The following is an 18340-nucleotide window of genomic DNA, read 5'->3' on the forward strand; positions in this document are numbered from 1 at the left end:
GATGAGAATCAACATTCCTAAAAGACATAACACTTGCAGTCCACTCTGGATGCATCTCTGTGAGCCAGTTTTTTGGACTTACTTCATGTTCAGCATTTAATCTTCTTCCACTGAATCTTGGATTTACTATATTAGTAAGACAGTGAAAGGATTCTAAAACGTGTTCCGTTTGTGTATGGGTGGCTTTATTTTATTGTTTAAGGGTTCTATACCAGGACTTTCTAAAAGACTGATTCACAATTGAACAGCTTGTGCAATATTTGTGATGTCTTCTTGAAGAAGATCCAGGTCTCTACAGACCTCTAACAATTTTTGGAGAGATGAATGACTTTTTTATCAATTATAACATATCCTAGATTATGCTGATGTTAGTAGGGACTTCTTCATAGTGCATCATTACAATTTCTAAATGTTTAGAAGAATTATTGACAAAGGTGGTTTCTTACAGCCGTATGTATAAACAAGCGAATGTGATAGGTTCTGGCTGCCAACATAAGAAAATGTAATTTACCAATTTTTGCCGGTTTAATTTACCTTTTTTTTCTGCAGGTGAAGTAATTGTAAGAATGGGTTAGTGTTTTGAATAAATTAATCGTAAGCACTAAGACTGAACTATTTGTCATATGAAAAAAAAAGAAAAGAAAAAAGAAAACTAAATAAAATCCATAAAAACCCAGTCTAACCCATTGAGTATTTTTTTCAAAAGAAGAAAATGCTTGGGTTTTTCTCAGCCCTGATACCAGTACTTTAAAATGAGGTAGTATTACTTTTCACAAGTTATTGTGTACATTATTAGCAGATACATTTGATAATATCATGTTGGGATTGATAAATTGTGACCCACAGCTGAGCCTGAATATTTTGCAATGAATTGCGTGTTATAGTGGATACATATTCAGGAATACCACATTCAAACTGACTGCTATGGTGATTCATAGACAAATTGAACACTTTTAACAACCGATATTGTAACTTAGAAGTACACATGCAGAGACAATGTACATTGAATGGATTTCATCGGTAAATACATACCATATGTATACAAGAGTGTACAGGAGACTACACAATATCGCATTCCAAATTGTGTATAAAATTCTGATGAATCGCAAAACTGTATGATAAAGGTATACAGTTGACATTTACTTATGAATAAAATTTGATTTCTAACACATCTGTTCACAATATTCATTTACATTAAAGAAAGCGCTTGGTTAAAAATACTATTGGCTTGTAGTACATGTAAGAGTTATTTGCTAAAAGTTTATTGCAGGTATTCATTTACACTGTATTGGTAGCTGATCATTAAAAATTTGAATACTGCTTCCTGAAATGATTAATTTTATTTTATTTCTTTTATCTGTCCTGTGATTTTGTTGTACAAACTAGTACCCCGAACATTTGTTTTTATGCTAAAGTGTTGTTGTCATTGCATGTTTTTGTGTTGTAAGAATGGAAATCTGAATTAGTTTGGAAACTGTCAATGTACATTTTTAACAGTGTAGGAAAAGATAGATTGCTACTTACCGTAAAGGTGGTAATGTGTGCGTGAAGTGTGCTTGCTTGTGTGAATGAATGGTTTATGTTTCTCTTTCTGACGAAGGCTGTGGCCGAAAGCTTATGTGTGTAAGTGTCTTATAATTGTGCCTGTCTGCAACTTAGTGTGTTACCTTTATGGTAAGTACCAATCTTATCTTTTCCTACATTGTTGATGGTCCTACCTGAAGTTTCGATTGTTTAAGATACGTTTTTGTACTAATTACATGTATTGCTGAACATTGACTGCAGGGCGCCATTGGAAAGGTGCAGTCATGTACCATCACTCACAGCTTTCAGTTTTCAGCCACCAAGATTTGCACCATGCACTTCTGTCACCATTGTAATGTTCATCCACAACCAGAACTATACCTCGATGACCAATTACTCGATCTCGTGGAGACTTATTGCTTTTTGGAATTGCTCTTCGATGCCCACCCATCTGATGTGAATTCCACATTTTTGCCAAGTTAAACAATGGTGCTGGCTACACCGTAATACACTTCGATGCCTCAGTAATACCAGCTGGGGTGAGGACTACTCTACCCTCCTGTTTCTTTACAAAGCCCTGATCCTGTCCAGTCATTGGGTTCGACATCGCCTCAGCAGTGCAGTCACTGGACTCAATACACCACTGTGGCATCCGATTTGCAACAGGACCATTTTGAACTAGCTCTGTGTACAGCCTACTCATGGAGGCTGAGGTCCCTCCACTATGGATCAGGTGTCAACAACAGTTATTCAGTTATGCTGTACACATTAGCAGCTTCCATAAGCATCCAAACTACCGTATCCATTTTTCCTAATTTGGGGGGTAGGGGGGGGGGGTCACCACCCACACAGAGACCAAGCACTGGGGTCACAATTGCAGTTTGATTACAGTGTCTCTGCTCTGAACTCAAACTTCCCCACTCTCGCTTCTTGTCAGGGAGCAGTTGCTTATGCTTTCATGGGGTGTCTCAATTTATCTTATGGACTGAAAGATATATTTGGCCCCTTGTTGTTTTGCTGCCTGTTACTGGCTGTCCTTGATGCATTTCCGGGTTTGGAAGTGGTGTACACTGATGGCTCAGTGGTCAATGGACAAACCAGTTTTGTATACACACATGCAAAGTGTATTGAACTGTGCTCCCTACCAAATGGATGCAGTGTCTTCAGTGCTACTTTGATGGCCGTGAAACAAGCCCTTAACCATGCTCGTCTTGCACAAGCAAGATGCTTCACTCTGCAGCAACACGCTGAGCAGCCTTCGGGCTATAGACCAGTGCTACACTTGTCACCCATTAGTCACAACTATCCAGGATCTTCTTTCTGACCTCCATCAAGTTGGATAGCCAGTTGTCTTTGGACCCCTGGACATGTTGGGATCTGAGGGAATGAACATGCCAACCATTTGCCAAAGTTGGCTACCAGGATGCCAATTTTGGAAATGGGGGTCCCGGAACTGGACCTTCTGTCAGCTCCGTGCATCAATTGTTGGATTTCTGGAACTCAGAATGGCCTGCCGTGGACTCCCCAAACAACCTGAGGGCAATAAAGGAGACCACGATCTCGTGGCAGTCTTCTCTTTGCACTTGTTGCAGGGAATCCTTTTTCGGCTAAGCAATGGCTGCACTTGGCTGACACACTGTCATATTCTCCGCTGTAAGGGTCCACCTTATTGCTGATGTGATGCCTGCATGAAGATGGCTCACATCCTACTAGACTGCCCAAATTTGGCACTTTGCACAATATCTTAACCTTCCTGACACGCTACCTATAGTGCTGGAGGACAACGCCAAAGTGGCTGACCTTGTTTTATGTTTCACTTGCAAAAATGGTTTCTAATTATCTCTTTGAGATGGAGAACTTTGGCCTCATTGACTGCTTAAGAGGTTGAAGGGGCACCCCTCGCTTGCTTACCCGCAGTGGCCCTTGCTCAGCAGTCTGACCTGACCCCTATCCTTTCCACCTTTTTGTTCTCTTATATTCGTCCTTTTTAAAGTTTTATTGTCTTGTCTATGCTGCTCATTTTGTCGCGGTAATGAACGGGAAGGTGATGCTGGTGTGATGCACAGGGTGCGTCTCCCACTGCATATAATGCTTAGGGGACCTCCAACTGCATTCTTGGCAGAGCGACTCACCTGCCTTACCCCCTCTCACTCCCTTCCTACTAATCCTTGCTTTAATGCCTGTCTCATTGTATATTGCTTACAGTCAGGCTTCCCAGGATTTGCCTTTTGTAACACTCTTCTGAGAATTATTCCTGGTTTCATACATGTAGGATGATGAAACTGATGACCTCTCTGGTCCCTTTAACTCCAACAAACAAACAAACAACCAATCCACTATTGACTGAGGTAAGTCATGAAGTGGTGTGTATGTACATGTTGGTTGCGCGGAACCAGTGCTGTAAGATTACTCGATGTGGAGATGTGCCAGAATATCAGAAAGAAGCTGTTGTGTATGGATGTCACCATAACCACACCATGAAGGAAGATGTTGTGAGGAATGGTGTACCATTTGCAGCTGTGTAACATTGCATAAGAACGGTGGTTGTAGGAAGATCCAGACTGACAGGGGGCGGAATGATTGTCGCGCCTTGTCAACAATAGAGCTTGTGAAGGAAACTGCATGCAATGGAGATTTGGAGTCAAATGTCTCGCAGAGACCATTGCTCACAACAGCACATAAAGCTGCATGTCTTCAATGGACCAAGAAACACGGACACTGGACAGTAGTTGTCTGGAGATGTGAAATGTCATCAGTAGAGCCACAGTTATGCTTCCTTTCGAGTTATATGAGGTAATGAATGCATCAGTGACCCATCATGACTAATTCACAGTATGTGGAGAGTGTTGTTTGGGCTGGAGGTAGTTCTGTAATGGTTTGGGGACATTCTTCATAGACTGAAGTGTGGGCCTTCATTCAGTATATTGTGAACATGAATCAGTGTGATCATTTCAAAGTTCTCAAAGACCGTGTGTAGCCCTTTCTTCAAAATTGGTGTGATAATGCTATTCACACCTCCATCTTCCACAATGTCAACAGCCATGACCATTGTGCTGCACGCATATGCTCCCAGTTTGATGAATTCCTGGGCATCCTATTGCATCTTGACTGCTCTACTAAACTGCTTAATTTTCATCCCATAGAAAATGTCTGAGATTGTTTGGAGCAGGGGGTGAAGTGTTGCAATCAGTACGCAGCCCTGTGGAACCTGATCAAAGATGAGTGGCTTCATCTGGATGTTGCATAACTGAAGAAACTTCCGGACTCTCATCCTTGCTGAATTGAGCCCATTATTAAAGCTACAGGTGGAGTTACATGGCACTAGTGGGATGTGTTTCTGGATGTGACAAATGTTTTTGTTCAGTGTGCTTATTAATGACTTTGGCTGCGGTTGGCCTTCAGGAACTTTCAGACATGCTTTGAGATCTCTCCAGGACATTATTTACAACTGAATGTGTTTTGTATATTTTGCCTGGTCAGTTAAGAGATATTGGTGGGTTACATGTGATAACATTGTATCATCTGACTGACCATATTTGAGCATGTATGTGTGCCACAGTGTGAAGACTGGTTTGATGCTGCTCTCCATGCTACTTTATCCTGTGCAAGCCTCTTTGCCCCTGAGTAACTACTACAACTTATGTCCTTCTAAACCTGCTTACTGTGTTCATCTCTTGGTCTCCCTCTTTGATTTTTACTTCCCACACCTCCCTCCATTACCAAGTGGTGATCCTTTGATGTCTCAGAATATGTCATATCAACCAATCCCTTCTTTTAGTCAACTTGTGCCAAATTTCTTGTCTCTACAATTTTATTCAGTACCTCCTCATCAGTTATACGATCTATCCACCTTATCTTCAGCATTCTTCTGTAGCATCACATTTCAAAAGCCTCTACTCTCTTCTTGCGTAAACTGTATATTGTCCGTGTTTCACTTCTGCAGGGTGATTTTTTTCTTTTGCCCCCTCTCTACTGTGTACAAACTGTATGGATTGATCAATGAGGGGATACAGAACAAAAAAGGTGTAACGAACCTATGTCCGGAAATGCTCGGTTTCCATGCTACAGACAATGTATTCAATCATACTTTGTTACAGAGACTGCAGTCTAATATGCGTTGTACCATGCTACCACAGTGACGGAATGCAGGTTTCCTCCTAGAGGGTGGTACTGTTCCTCATATGTCATGCCCTACCGCCCTCTCTTGCAATTGTAAGTGGTAATGTTGCATCCGATTCACTTCTCTTGCAGGCTCACCTTGTAGTGGATGTGATGCTGTGTTGTACACAGTGGTTCCGTATTCAAACTGAGAGCTTGCTGACGTGGTGTTGACTTATGGAAAGGCAAATGGCAACAGGCAGTGGGCAGCAAGGTTGTATCAGGAGACCTATCCCCACCCACAACCACCACAGCATTTAATGTTTGCAACAGGAGTTTCACCATTTGTCTGAGACAGGGTTGTTCCAGGAAGCAGGAAATCATGAAGGACAGACCTGAAATGTTCAGACACTAGACTTGGAGGAAAATGTGATTAACACCGTGGAAGGTGACTGCCGTGTTGTACCAGGCAGTTGGCCTGCCAGTACATGTTAAGCCAGATGACCGTGTGGAACATTCTCCACATCAATTTTTTCTACCCTTATCACTTAGCGTGTGCATAGCTTATTAGAAACAGACTTTCCACATCGGGAGCAGTTTTGTTGCTGGTTTCTTCACCAGGCATCTTCCCTGGTTGATGGATTGGTAGAGGGGGTCTGTTTGCATGGCCTGCTCATTCATTGGTTGTCAACGTGTGCAATTTCTGTTTATGAGGCCATCTCAAAAGTATTGTGTATGCAGAGCTCATGCCAGATGTGGAGACACTGAAGCTGCATATTCATGCTGCCTTTGACACTGTTCAGATGCAGCGTAGCCGATGAGAACATGACGCAGATCATGCTGCGGCATGTACATGCATTCATCGAGGCTCATGGAAACCATTTTCAACACACACTGTAACTGTGGCTGCATGGTACAACATGTATTAGACCACAGTCTCTGTAACAATCAGTGATTGAATAAATGGTCTGTAGCATGGAAACCTGTTTTGTTCTGTATCCTCTCATCAAACAATCCCTAGATTTGTACATGGTGGAAAAAATCACGCCGTATCTATGGTTACACTCCAGACAAATACCTTCAGAAATGACTTCCTAATGCTGACATCGATATTCAGTGCTAACAAATTTCTCTTCTTCAAAAACACTTTTTATACCATTGCTAGTCTGCATTTTATATCCTCTCTACTTCAGCCATTAACAGTCATTTTACCGCCCAAGTAGCCAAACTCATCTACTGCTTTAAGTGTTTCATTTCCTAGTCTTATTCCCCCAGCATCAGCTGGTTTAATTTGAATACATTCCCTTCCCCAGTTTCAGTTTTGTTCATATTCATCTTGTAATCTCTTTTCAAGACATTATCTATTCCATTCAACTGCTCTTCCAAGGCCTTGGAGTCTCTGACAGAACATCAGAATGAAATTTTCACTCTGCAGCGGAGCGTGCGCAGATATGAAACTTCCTGGCAGATGAAACTTCCTGGCAGATGCTTGGGTTGCCCAGATGGTAGAGCACTTGCATGCGAAAGGCAAAGGTCTCGAGTTTGAGTCTCAGTCTGGCAAATAGTTTTAATGTGCCAGGAAGTTTAATGTCAGTGCACACTCTGCTGCAGATTGAAAATTTCATTCTGGAAACATCCTCCAGGCTGTGGCAAAGCTGTGTCTCCACAATATCCTTTCTTCCAGGAGTGCTAGTACTGCAATTTTCACAGCAGAGCTTCTGTAAGTTTGGAAGGTAGGAGACAAGGTACTGGTGGCAGTAAAGTTGTCAGGATGAGGCATGAATTGTGCTTGGTAGCTCAGATGGTGGAGCACTTGCACACGAAAGGCAAAGGTCCTGAGTTCGAACATCAGTCCGTCACACAGTTTTAATCTGCCAGGAAGTTTTGCAACGTCGTTGACAAACCTTATAATTTTTATTTCTTCTCCATGAACTTTAATTCCTACTCCCAATTTTTCTTTCGTTACCTTTACTGCTTGCACAGTGTAAAGATAGAATAACGTGTGGGATATGCTACAACCCTGTCTGCCTCCCTTCTCAACTACTGCTTTCATTTCATGCCCCTCGACTCTTATAACTGCTGTCTGATTTCTATATAAGCTGTAAATAGCCTATCACTCCCTGTATTTTACCCCTACTACCTTCAGAATTTCATTCTTTGTAAAGAATTCGTGTTAGTATTTTACAACCATGACTTATTAAACTGTTATTTTGATAATGTTCACACCGGCCAGCACCTGCTTTCTTCGGAATAGGAGTAATACATTCTTCTTGAAGTCTAAGGGTATTTCACCTGCCTCTTACAGCTTGCACTTCGAGTAGAATAATTTTGTCATGGCTGGCTCTCCCAAGGCAATCAGTAGCTCTGACAGGCCTTGTTTAAGCTGAGGTCTTTCAGTGCTCTTTCAGATTATTCTTCCAGTCTCATCTCCCATGGTACTTGATAGTATTAAAGTTCATCTCTCTTGTCTAAACCCTCCTTCCAGTTTCCAGATTTTCTTTCTTTGCTTAAGGCAGGTTTTCCTTCTGCACTCTTGATATTCATGCAGCTGCTTTACTTTTCTCAAAAGGCCTCGTTAATTTTCCTGTAGGCAGATTTTGTTTTTCCTGCCATGAAAAATACTTCTAAATCCTTGCATTTGTCCTCTAGCCATTCCACCTTTTAGCCATTTTACATTTCCTGTCAGTCTCATTTTTTAGACGTTTGTATTCACTATTGCGTGCTTCATTTCCTGCATTTTTGTGTTTTCTCCTTTCATCAATTAAATTCAGTGTCTCCTGCGATATCCAAGGATGTCCACTAAGCCTTTTCTTTTTACATATTTGATCCTCTGCTACATTCACTATTTCACATCTCACAGCTACCCATTCTTCTTCTACTGTGTTCCTTTCCCCTGTTCTATTCAGTCCTTGACTAATGCTTCCTCTTATACTCTCAACACTCTCTTGTTCTGTTAACTTATCCAGGTCTCATCTCCTCAATTTCCTACCTTTTTGGTAAGTTCTTCAGTTTTACTCTACAGGTCATAACCAACAAATTGTGGTCAGAGTCCACATCTGCCCCCGGAAAAGTTTTCTGTGTAGTACAGCATTGAAATTAGTTATACTATCATTCATAAGTGTGTGTGTTTTAATTCACTATTCATAGCTCTCGAGGAGAATACAGCTTTAATATTGTATCGGAAAATCTTACATCAGATACTGTTTATTCAGTAAATACAGACCATTAAACCTGTAATAGAGACATTAAATGGTGGAAAAATAGGTACAGAAGAATCTGAGAATTTTAGTTTGGCTTATAAAGTTGAGTTCTCCTTCAAAGCATGTGCACAAAAGTGAAGGCAAGGAATACAGCAGAACAGTGCATAAAACAGGTTTCAGCTAGGTGGATGACAAATACTGATAGTATAATCTGGGATAAAGACTGATAATGTATTTGATAAAAGCTGTAAATTATAAAAGTGCCATTAGCAGCAGTGCAATGATACACCTTTCCTGTATGAGTGTTGTGATTTCGGCACTGGCACTGAGCATGAAGAGCATGTGTTTGCTGGTGAGTATTGTTTACCAGCTATAAGAAGAGAATGGGCCAGCTGTTCAAGGAGGAATGACTCAAGGCACGCATTTGTTAACCAGAAATACAAAGTGCATAGTGAAGGCAGTGGTTCACAACCAAAAAAGGACAAGGTCACTAGAATGTTCACAGATAATATTGAGCAGCTCAGTTGCGAATGTCATCAGAAAAAAAATGTGTAGTGTACAAGCAAAGGGACGAAATAGAGAAGGGAGAGCTGGCTCAAAGTAGGGAAAAGAAGGCTAGAAGAGATGCTTAATTTATCAGTTTGTTTTTCCTTGGTTGAAAATGTGTGAGAGATGTTTAAATGACAACGTTAGTCTTATTTCATTTGTAAAATTTGGTGAAGTGTGTAAACTGATCTATTCTGCAGGTGAGTAAGGTTGCAAGTTGATTAATGTAGTAAATATGAAACAGCAGCAGTAAGGTTGTCACAGAATATTGAATATGTTTATTGAAAGTCAATTCTGTTTCAGATTTATCCTGACAGTTTTATTCTTATAAATTTTAAAGTATAGAACATTGTTAAAAGTGGTAGGGGGGCTTCTCTGCACATCCTCATCACGTGATATTATTTTTGCCCTCTCCTTTCACAAACATTTCAGCTAGTTGTATTATACTCTTTTAATTTGAAGCTCCATTTTTATTTTCTGCTTGCAGGAAGGAGATATTGGAATTAGATGGCTGCACACATCCAACTGTTATGAATTCCATGTGTGCAGAATGTGGAGTAGACTTGAAGGAAGATGACCAGGTTGAAAGTAATGCATCTGTGCCTGTTATACACAGCATTCCTGATCTCAAAGTCAGCAGAGAGGTGAGTCATGAGTCAGCTTACTATCCTCTTCACATTGACTGGGGGGGCACTATCATGCGGGAGGGTTCGGCATTATTCAAAACGTCTTGTCTCCAACTATTGAATGTGTGTGTATCATAAATACCAGCTGTATTTTTAGGCACTTTTTGTTGCTTTCTCATAATTATATGTATTGAAGGAAAACATTTAATCTTGTTTCAAAATTAAATGCCATCTGGATAGAATCTTTTTGTAAATTTTAATAATGTTGCTGTTCAAAGGAAAAGAGGGTGAAAGAAATGTTCTTGAAACCATAATTCACATTTGATTCTTGAGAAATGTAGTTTAGGACTGGACTCCTTGTCTTGATTTCTGCATTGCTTATAAGCTTAAACAAGTATAACACAAAAATCGCTGCAACATATGCAGTGGCTGTTGGATACCCAGGAAAAAATTCTATGGCACACATTAATAAGCATTTTAGGTCCGCAGCTTGTGGTCTTGCGGTAGCGTTATCGCTTCCCGCGCACGGGATCCCGGGTTCGATTCCTGGCGGGGTCAGGGATTTTCTCTGCCTCGAGATGACTGAGTGTTGTGTGTCTTTCATCGCCATTTCATCATCATTGACTTGCAAGTCACCGAAGTGGCGTCAGCTAAAAAGGACTTGCAATATGGCTGCTGAACAACCCCGCATGGGGTCTCCCAGCCAACAATGCCATATGATCATTTCATTTCATAAGCATTTTAGAACATTGGACTATCTTTGTCTATAAGTAAGCAGTTCCGTATCATACATGCCTGAGCAAAGTAGAAGTCATAAGTTGAAGAAAAATACTCTTTAAATTGTCTTAAGATGTTTCCAAAGATGGAACCTTTCACAGTGTAATAGTGCTACCACGTTTACATACTATCCAATGATTATGCTTAGTGCAAGGAGTGCCAGAAAAATTACTTTGTCTAAATAACAGTACTTAACACAACTTCATTTTGATGTAGTTGCAGAAATTGAGAAAAACTGAAAGTATGATACAACAGTGCTGGTGATTTGTGCCATAACATGAGACAGTGTGGGTGTGTTTTCATGTGTGTTTGGGGTGGGAGGGGGGAGAATAGTGTGGGGTGAATTATATTTTGCAGATGATTCCTGTCAGTTATTTGGTTTCTGTGATGTAGACATTCTGTGATTGTTACAGCAAATCTTTAAGAGTTTATTACCATAGAACAACACCTCATCGCCTGAAAAAAAAAAAAAAAAAAGAGAGAGAGAGAGAGAGAGAGAGAGAGAGAAAGGTGAGTTACCCAGAAGGGGATAAGAAAATGAAATGAAACTTCACACATGTAGAGGATTTGTGCTGTTATTTCAGTGAATGCAAAACTGAGTCAAATTCAGAAAATTAGCCTGGCAGTTTGAGGCCACTTATCAGTATGATGTTGCACCCCATACATCCTGGAAGCATGTCTCGATTCAGTTGTGAACAGTGTCATAAATCCAAGCTAGCCCACAACTGTTGTAGCTGCTCCATGATATACTGGCAGTGAGGCAGAATTGATGTCCAAGCTGGTCCCAAACATTCTCTATTGGTGACAGTTCTGGGGATCTTACTGGTCATGATAGTATGTCAGCTTCGCACTGACAGTTCGTACAGAGACATATCTTGTGGACGACGACTGTCCTGATGAAAACGGCACCACCATAAATAAATGACACAGGGTGGGTGTCCATGACATATCATTGTGTCATCAGAGCTCACCTAATCACTACCAGCCATTACCTGAAGTCATACCCAATGGCCTCCTGAACGTGTAGCCAGAAGCAACACTGCTATGCATCTATAAAACATGGGATGATTGGGACTTTTCCCTGGGTAGCCACCATAGTCATCAGTGATGGAGGCTAGTGGACATCTGTGAATCGTTGCTGAATACAGTCAATGTTATTCATTACCAGTCTGTACTTCTCAATAATGGTACCACTCCGGATGCAGCCATTTGTGTTGTGGTGCATGGGGTGGTAATTCGCTAGTCAGGTTGCTGCTAGTATCCGACCGATAGTAGGGGGTGACACAGAATGTTGCAGGGAGTCCATTAGTTGGTCTCAGATGGCAGGCACAGATGTGAACGGGTTACAGTACTCGTAGTACACGATACAGCGATCCTCTCTTGTGGAGGTCTGACGTGATCAACCAAAACCTTGACAACGAGTGTGCCTACCCTCATGTGCCTATGTAGTCTAACATCAGACCACTATCACATCCGAATGCCCCACAAATCTGGATATTGCACGACTCTACCAGTTCGCCAGAGACACACAATGAAGACACTTTCAAACTCTGTCAGGTGCTGATAATGCTGTATCACACTGCAGATATTTGGAATTACATTTTTACAATGTGTAGCTGGAGATGGCTCATCATAATGCTCATCATGTCATTCATGCAGCATCCAGGGTCTGCGGAAAGCATCAGTTTGTTTCCAGTTAGAAACAATACTATTTTTAAAGCAGAATTTTATGGGGAAGGATCCAGTTTGCACAGCTTGTGAAGCACCCATTAAACTAAAGCATTTTGTACTCAAGAGTGTTTTCCACCACTGGGTGGTCATTTCTGTTCTTGGCTACAGTTTGGCTGGTTGGTGGTTATGTTCACATACAGTGTCATGCAGAAATTACAGCAGAGCTGGTGTATGAAATGTTTGCTTTCACAGGGGGCCCTGCCTCTGACGGGGTAGGATAAACTTGTGGCACAACTAGAGTAAGATGTGCTGGTTGGATGAATCTTGCACTTGGGTCGTCCACAGGGATATGTCCCTTGTGGCAAGGGATTGGGAGTGCGAGTGGCATAGAGAATGGACCAGGATGTTGTGTAGGTTGAATGGGTGGCAGAATACCACTTTGAGGGGTGGAAAGATTTGTGGGTAGGATGTCCCTCATTTCTGGGCACGATGATAGCTAGAGTGGAAGCCATGGCGAAGGCCATGGTTCAGTTGCTCCAGTGTGGTGTGACATTGAGAGATGAGGGGGTGCTCCTCTGCACCTAGTTCTTGGGGATAGTGGGATGGTTTGGGGGGATGGGAGTTATGGCACAGGATATCTGTTTGCGGACTAGGTTTGTCTGTGGAAGTTGTTGTGAGACATTAAGTGTATTGGACAAGGGAATTCTGTCACTGCGAGTACCTCATTCACATGTAGCCAGGCCAAATTGTAGTGATTTTTTGGTGTCGAAGGGGTGACAGTTATTGAAGTTCAGGTACTGGTGATGGTTAATGGGCTTGATATGAATAGAGGTATGGGTGGTTCCATTTGAGAGATGGAGCTCAACATCCAGGAGGGTGTCATATTGGCTGAGGTGGTCCCAGGTGAATTGGATGGGAGAGAGAATGAGGTTGCAGAGGAATGAGGATAGAATACCTTGGCTCTGGTGCATATCATGAACTGAAACCAGACAAGGGTTTGTAGTTTTGAGAGAATAGGAAGGTTTCCTCTGATGTTCCGTAAACAGTTTGGCATGAGAGGCTGCTATAAGATGTCCATGACTGTGCCACAGATTTGTTTATATTTCTTCCCTTCAAACGAGAAGCATTTGTGTGTGATAATGTAATGGGTAAGATGCATAAGGAAATCCCCAGTGGACCCCTTACTGACCTTTTCCATTTTCCACATCCTCCAGAACTCCCTCCCAATATTCCATGAAACCCAGAACCTTAACAAACTCAGAACACTGTTGTTAACCTGTCCATCAAAAACTTTAATCTTACAGAAGTTTCAGCCCTATTCAAAGACCTCAGCTTCACCCCCACACCCAAGCTCAGCTCACTGGACTCATCTAAAACCTTCTCTCCTTCTCTCTATACCTACAGTGGAAACACTTCTTTGCCATCAGTTCCTCCAACCAAGTTAACTTCCAAGGAATAGTTTGACCCCCCCCCCCCCCCCCCTCTCTCTCTCTCTCTCTCTCTCTCTCACTCTCTCTCTCTCTCTCAACATGAGGAATGAATTAATTCATAAGTAAAGTTAATGAAAACAGAGCAAAATGTAGTGAATGCATTAACATAAAGAGTAGTTACAGAACGTCTCCAAAAATCAGCTGGTGTAAATCTGAAGGGAGAAGTAGTCTGCATAAAATGAATGCTACATCAGGGAAATGCGTAATGTTTAAAGTGTAGAAGAAGAAGCAATGAACTGTTGAGTGCATCAGCGATCACTGTATGTTCTGCCTTTGACAGGATCCGAAATTCTAATGCAATAAATAGTTTGTATATGAGTTCTCTAGAAGATTGCCATCACTGCTTACATAATTGTTTGCTCTCTTCTAAGGCCCGTTAGCCAGTTTCAATTCATATTAACTTATTAGTAAGAGTGCTCATTTGTGATTACTAGTGTAACAAAACTACCCAGTTGTTTAACAGAAAATTATCTGTGTCAGTTGATGTAATTGGTACATCAACCCAAGTCATAACATTACATACATACCGTCAGTTCACTGGATGTTATTAGTTAGTTTCATTTTAAGTATATCGTTTTACACACTAGATCATAATGATGTGGATTGAGTCATTTAACATTTCCATTGCAAATTAAATTGTACGTGTAGTTACATTCTGAACATTTCTAAGTTTTTCTTTTTTTCCACTGAAAAAGAAAAACTGTTTACAGTTGTTATGAGTTAGTAAGTCCTAGCCACAACCTTTTATACAGTACAGTAATAGAAATTCTTCTATGGAATAGCAGGAATTGTCAAGGAGAAACTATCTCAGTTTGTTTTCAAATTTTAGTTTTCTATCTGTCAGACATTTTATATGACTGGATAAGTGATCAAAAATTTTAACTGCAGTGTTGTGCACCCCTTTTTGTACTAAAGACTACTGTAATGTGGAGTAATGAATGTCATTTTCCCTTCTGGTGTTGTAATTATGTACACCATTGTTCCTTTGGAACCATGTTGTTGTTGTTGTTGTTGTGGTCTTCAGTGCTGAGACTGGTTTGATGCAGCTCTCCATGCTACTATATCCTGTGCAAGCTTCTTCATCTCCCAGTACCTAATGCAACCTACATCCTTCTAAATCTGCTTAGTGTATTCATCTCTTGGTCTCCCTCTACGATTTTTACCCTCCACGCTGCCCTCCAATGCTAAATTTGTGATCCCTTGATGCCTCAAAACATGTCCTACCAACTGATCCCTTCTTCTAGTCAAGTTGTGCCACAAACTTCTCTTCTCCCCAATCCTATTCAATACCTCCTCATTAGTTACGTGATCTACCCACCTTATCTTCAGCATTCTTCTGTAGCACCACATTTCGAAAGCTTCTATTCTCTTCTTGTCCAAACTGGTTATTGTCCATGTTTCACTTCCATACATGGCTACACTCCATACAAATACTTTCAGAAATGACTTCCTGACACTTAAATCTATACTCGATGTTAACAAATTTCTCTTCTTCAGAAACGATTTCCTTGCCATTGCCAATCTACATTTTATATCCTCTCTACTTCGACCATCATCAGTTATTTTACTCCCTAAATAGCAAAACTCCTTTACTACTTTAAGTGTCCCATTTCCTAATCTAATTCCCTCAGCATCACCCGATTTAATTTGACTACATTCCATTATCCTCGTTTTGCTTATGTTGATGTTCATCTTATATCCTCCTTTCAAGACACTGTCCATTCCGTTCAACTGCTCTTCCAAGTCCTTTGCTGTCTCTGACAGAATTACAAGGTCATCGGCGAACCTCAAAGTTTTTATTTCTTCTCCATGAATTTTAATACCTACTCCGAATTTTTCTTTTGTTTCCTTTACTGCTTGCTCAATATACAGATTGAATAACATCGGGGACAGGCTACAACCCTGTCTCACTCCTTTCCCAACCACTGCTTCCCTTTCATGCCCCTCGACTCTTATAACTGCCATCTGGTTTCTGTACAAATTGTAAATAGCCTTTCGCTCCCTGTATTTTACCCCTGCCACCTTCAGAATTTGAAAGAGAGTATTCCAGTTAACGTTGTCAAAAGCTTTCTCTAAGTCTACAAATGCTAGAAACGTAGGTTTGCCTTTTCTTAATCTTTCTTCTAAGATAAGTCGTTAGTATTGCCTCACGTGTTCCAACATTTCTACGGAATCCAAACTGATCCTCCCCGAGGTCCGCTTCTGCCAGTTTTTCCATTCGTCTGTAAAGAATTCGCGTTAGTATTTTGCAGCTGTGACTTATTAAACTGATAGTTCTGTAATTTTCACATCTGTCAACACCTGCTTTCTTTGGGATTGGAATTATTATATTCTTCTTGAAGTCTGTGGGTATTTCGCCTGTCTCATACATCTTGCTCACCAGATGGTAGAGTTTTGTCATGACTGGCTCTCCCAAGGCCATCAGTAGTTCTAATGGAATGTCGTCTACTCCCGGGGCCTTGTTTCGACTCAGGTCTTTCAGTGCTCTGTCAAACTCTTCACGCAGTATCTTATCTCCCATTTCATCTTCATCTACATCCTCTTCCATTTCCATAATATTGTCCTCAAGTACATCGCCCTTGTATAAACCCTCTATATACTCCTTCCACCTTTCTGCCTTCCTTTCTTTGCTTAGAACTGGGTTGCCATCTGAGCTCTTGATATTCATACAAGTGGTTCTCTTCTCTCCAAAGGCCTCTTTAATTTTCCTGTAGGCAGTATCTATCTTACCCCTAGTGAGACAAGCCTCTATATCCTTACATTTGTCCTCTAGCCATCCCTGCTTAGCCATTTTGCACTTCCTGTCAATCTCATTTTTGAGACGTTTGTATTCCTTTTTGCCTGCTTCATTTACTGCATTTATATATTTTCTCCTTTCATCAATTAAATTCAATATTTCTTCTGTTACCCAAGGATTTCTATTAGCCCCGGTCTTTTTACCTACTTGATCGTCTGCTGCCTTCACTAGTTCATCCCTCAGAGCTACCCATTCTTCTTCTACTGTATTTCTTTCCCCCATTCCTGTCAATTGTTCCCTTATGCTCTCCCTGAAACTCTCTACAACCTCTAGTTCTTTCAGTTTATCCAAGTCCCATCTCCTTAAATTCCCGCCTTTTTGCAGTTTCTCTAGTTTCAATCTGCAGTTCATAACCAATAGATTGTGGTCAGAATCCACATCTGCCCCTGGAAATGTCTTACAATTTAAAACCTGGTTCCTAAATCTCTGTCTTACCATTATGTAATCTATCTGATACCTTTTAGTATCTCCAGGATACTTCCAGGTATACAACCTTCTTTCATGATTCTTGAACCAAGTGTTAGCTATGATTAAGTTATGCTCTGTGCAAAATTCTACAAGGCGGCTTCCTCTTTCATTTCTTCCCCCCAATCCATATTCGCCTACTATGTTTCCTTCTCTCCCTTTTCCTACTGACGAATTCCAGTCACCCATGACTTAAATTTTCGTCTCCCTTCACTACCTGAATAATTTCTTTTATCTCGTCATACATTTCATCAATTTCTTCATCATCTGCAGAGCTAGTTGGCATATAAACTTGTACTACTGTAGTAGGCATGGGCTTTGTGTCTATCTTGGCCATAATAATGCGTTCACTATGCTGTTTGTAGTAGCTAACCGGCACTTCTATTTTTTTATTCATTATTAAACCTACTCCTGCATTACCCTTATTTGATTTTGTATTTTTGGGAACCATAGTGGATTATTTACAACAAAGATCATGAGGGAATAAATATACTGTGATGCTGCAGTCAGAATCCCCAACTCCTTAAGCATATGTCTACAAGATGACTGTGCGTGAGCACCACATATTTTCTTACAGCACATTTTTACGCAATAAAGACTTTCTTTCTTAAGGATGAATTACCCAAGAACACTATTCCATATGACATAATTGAATGACAATATGCAAAATGTGTCAACTTACTGATTTATCTCTCTCCAAGGTTGCTATGATTCTAAGTGCAAATTTGGCAACTAAGTTGTTTTAGGAGTTCCAAAATATGCTTTTCCCAGTGTAAATTCTCGTCAATATGGACACCTAAGAATTTTGAAGTTTCCATCCTATTTTTTATTTTCTCCCCATGTGTTGCACTTATCATTGGTGTAGTACCCCTAGATGTGCAGAACTGGATATGTTGTGTGTGTGTTTTTTTGTGTTTGTTTTTTTTTTCTCTTTTTTTTATTTTTTTTAAAAGTTGAGGATGAGACCATTTGCAGAAAACCAGCCAATGATACTTTGAAGAAAATTATTACCATTTCGTCTGTTTCTGCATTTATACTTGGATTGATTACAATACTGGTGTCACCTGCAAAAGGAACTAATTATGTTTGTTGTATATTACATGGAAGATATACGAGGGCAGTTCAGTAAGTAATGCAACACATTTT

General features: G+C 40.7%; 1 protein-coding gene across 1 annotated transcript in view; it reads left to right on the forward strand.

The window, feature by feature from the left end:
* LOC126484279 (RNA polymerase II subunit A C-terminal domain phosphatase) overlaps positions 1-18340 on the forward strand; it is a 95558-nt gene that overhangs the window by 11750 nt on the left and 65468 nt on the right. The window contains exon 2 of the mRNA XM_050107705.1: positions 9856-10012. Within this exon, the coding sequence (XP_049963662.1) occupies positions 9856-10012 (157 nt within the window). The remainder of the gene's footprint in view (positions 1-9855; positions 10013-18340) is intronic.

Source organism: Schistocerca serialis, chromosome 6 (genome assembly GCF_023864345.2).
Source record: "Schistocerca serialis cubense isolate TAMUIC-IGC-003099 chromosome 6, iqSchSeri2.2, whole genome shotgun sequence".
Lineage (NCBI taxonomy): Eukaryota > Metazoa > Arthropoda > Insecta > Orthoptera > Acrididae > Schistocerca > Schistocerca serialis.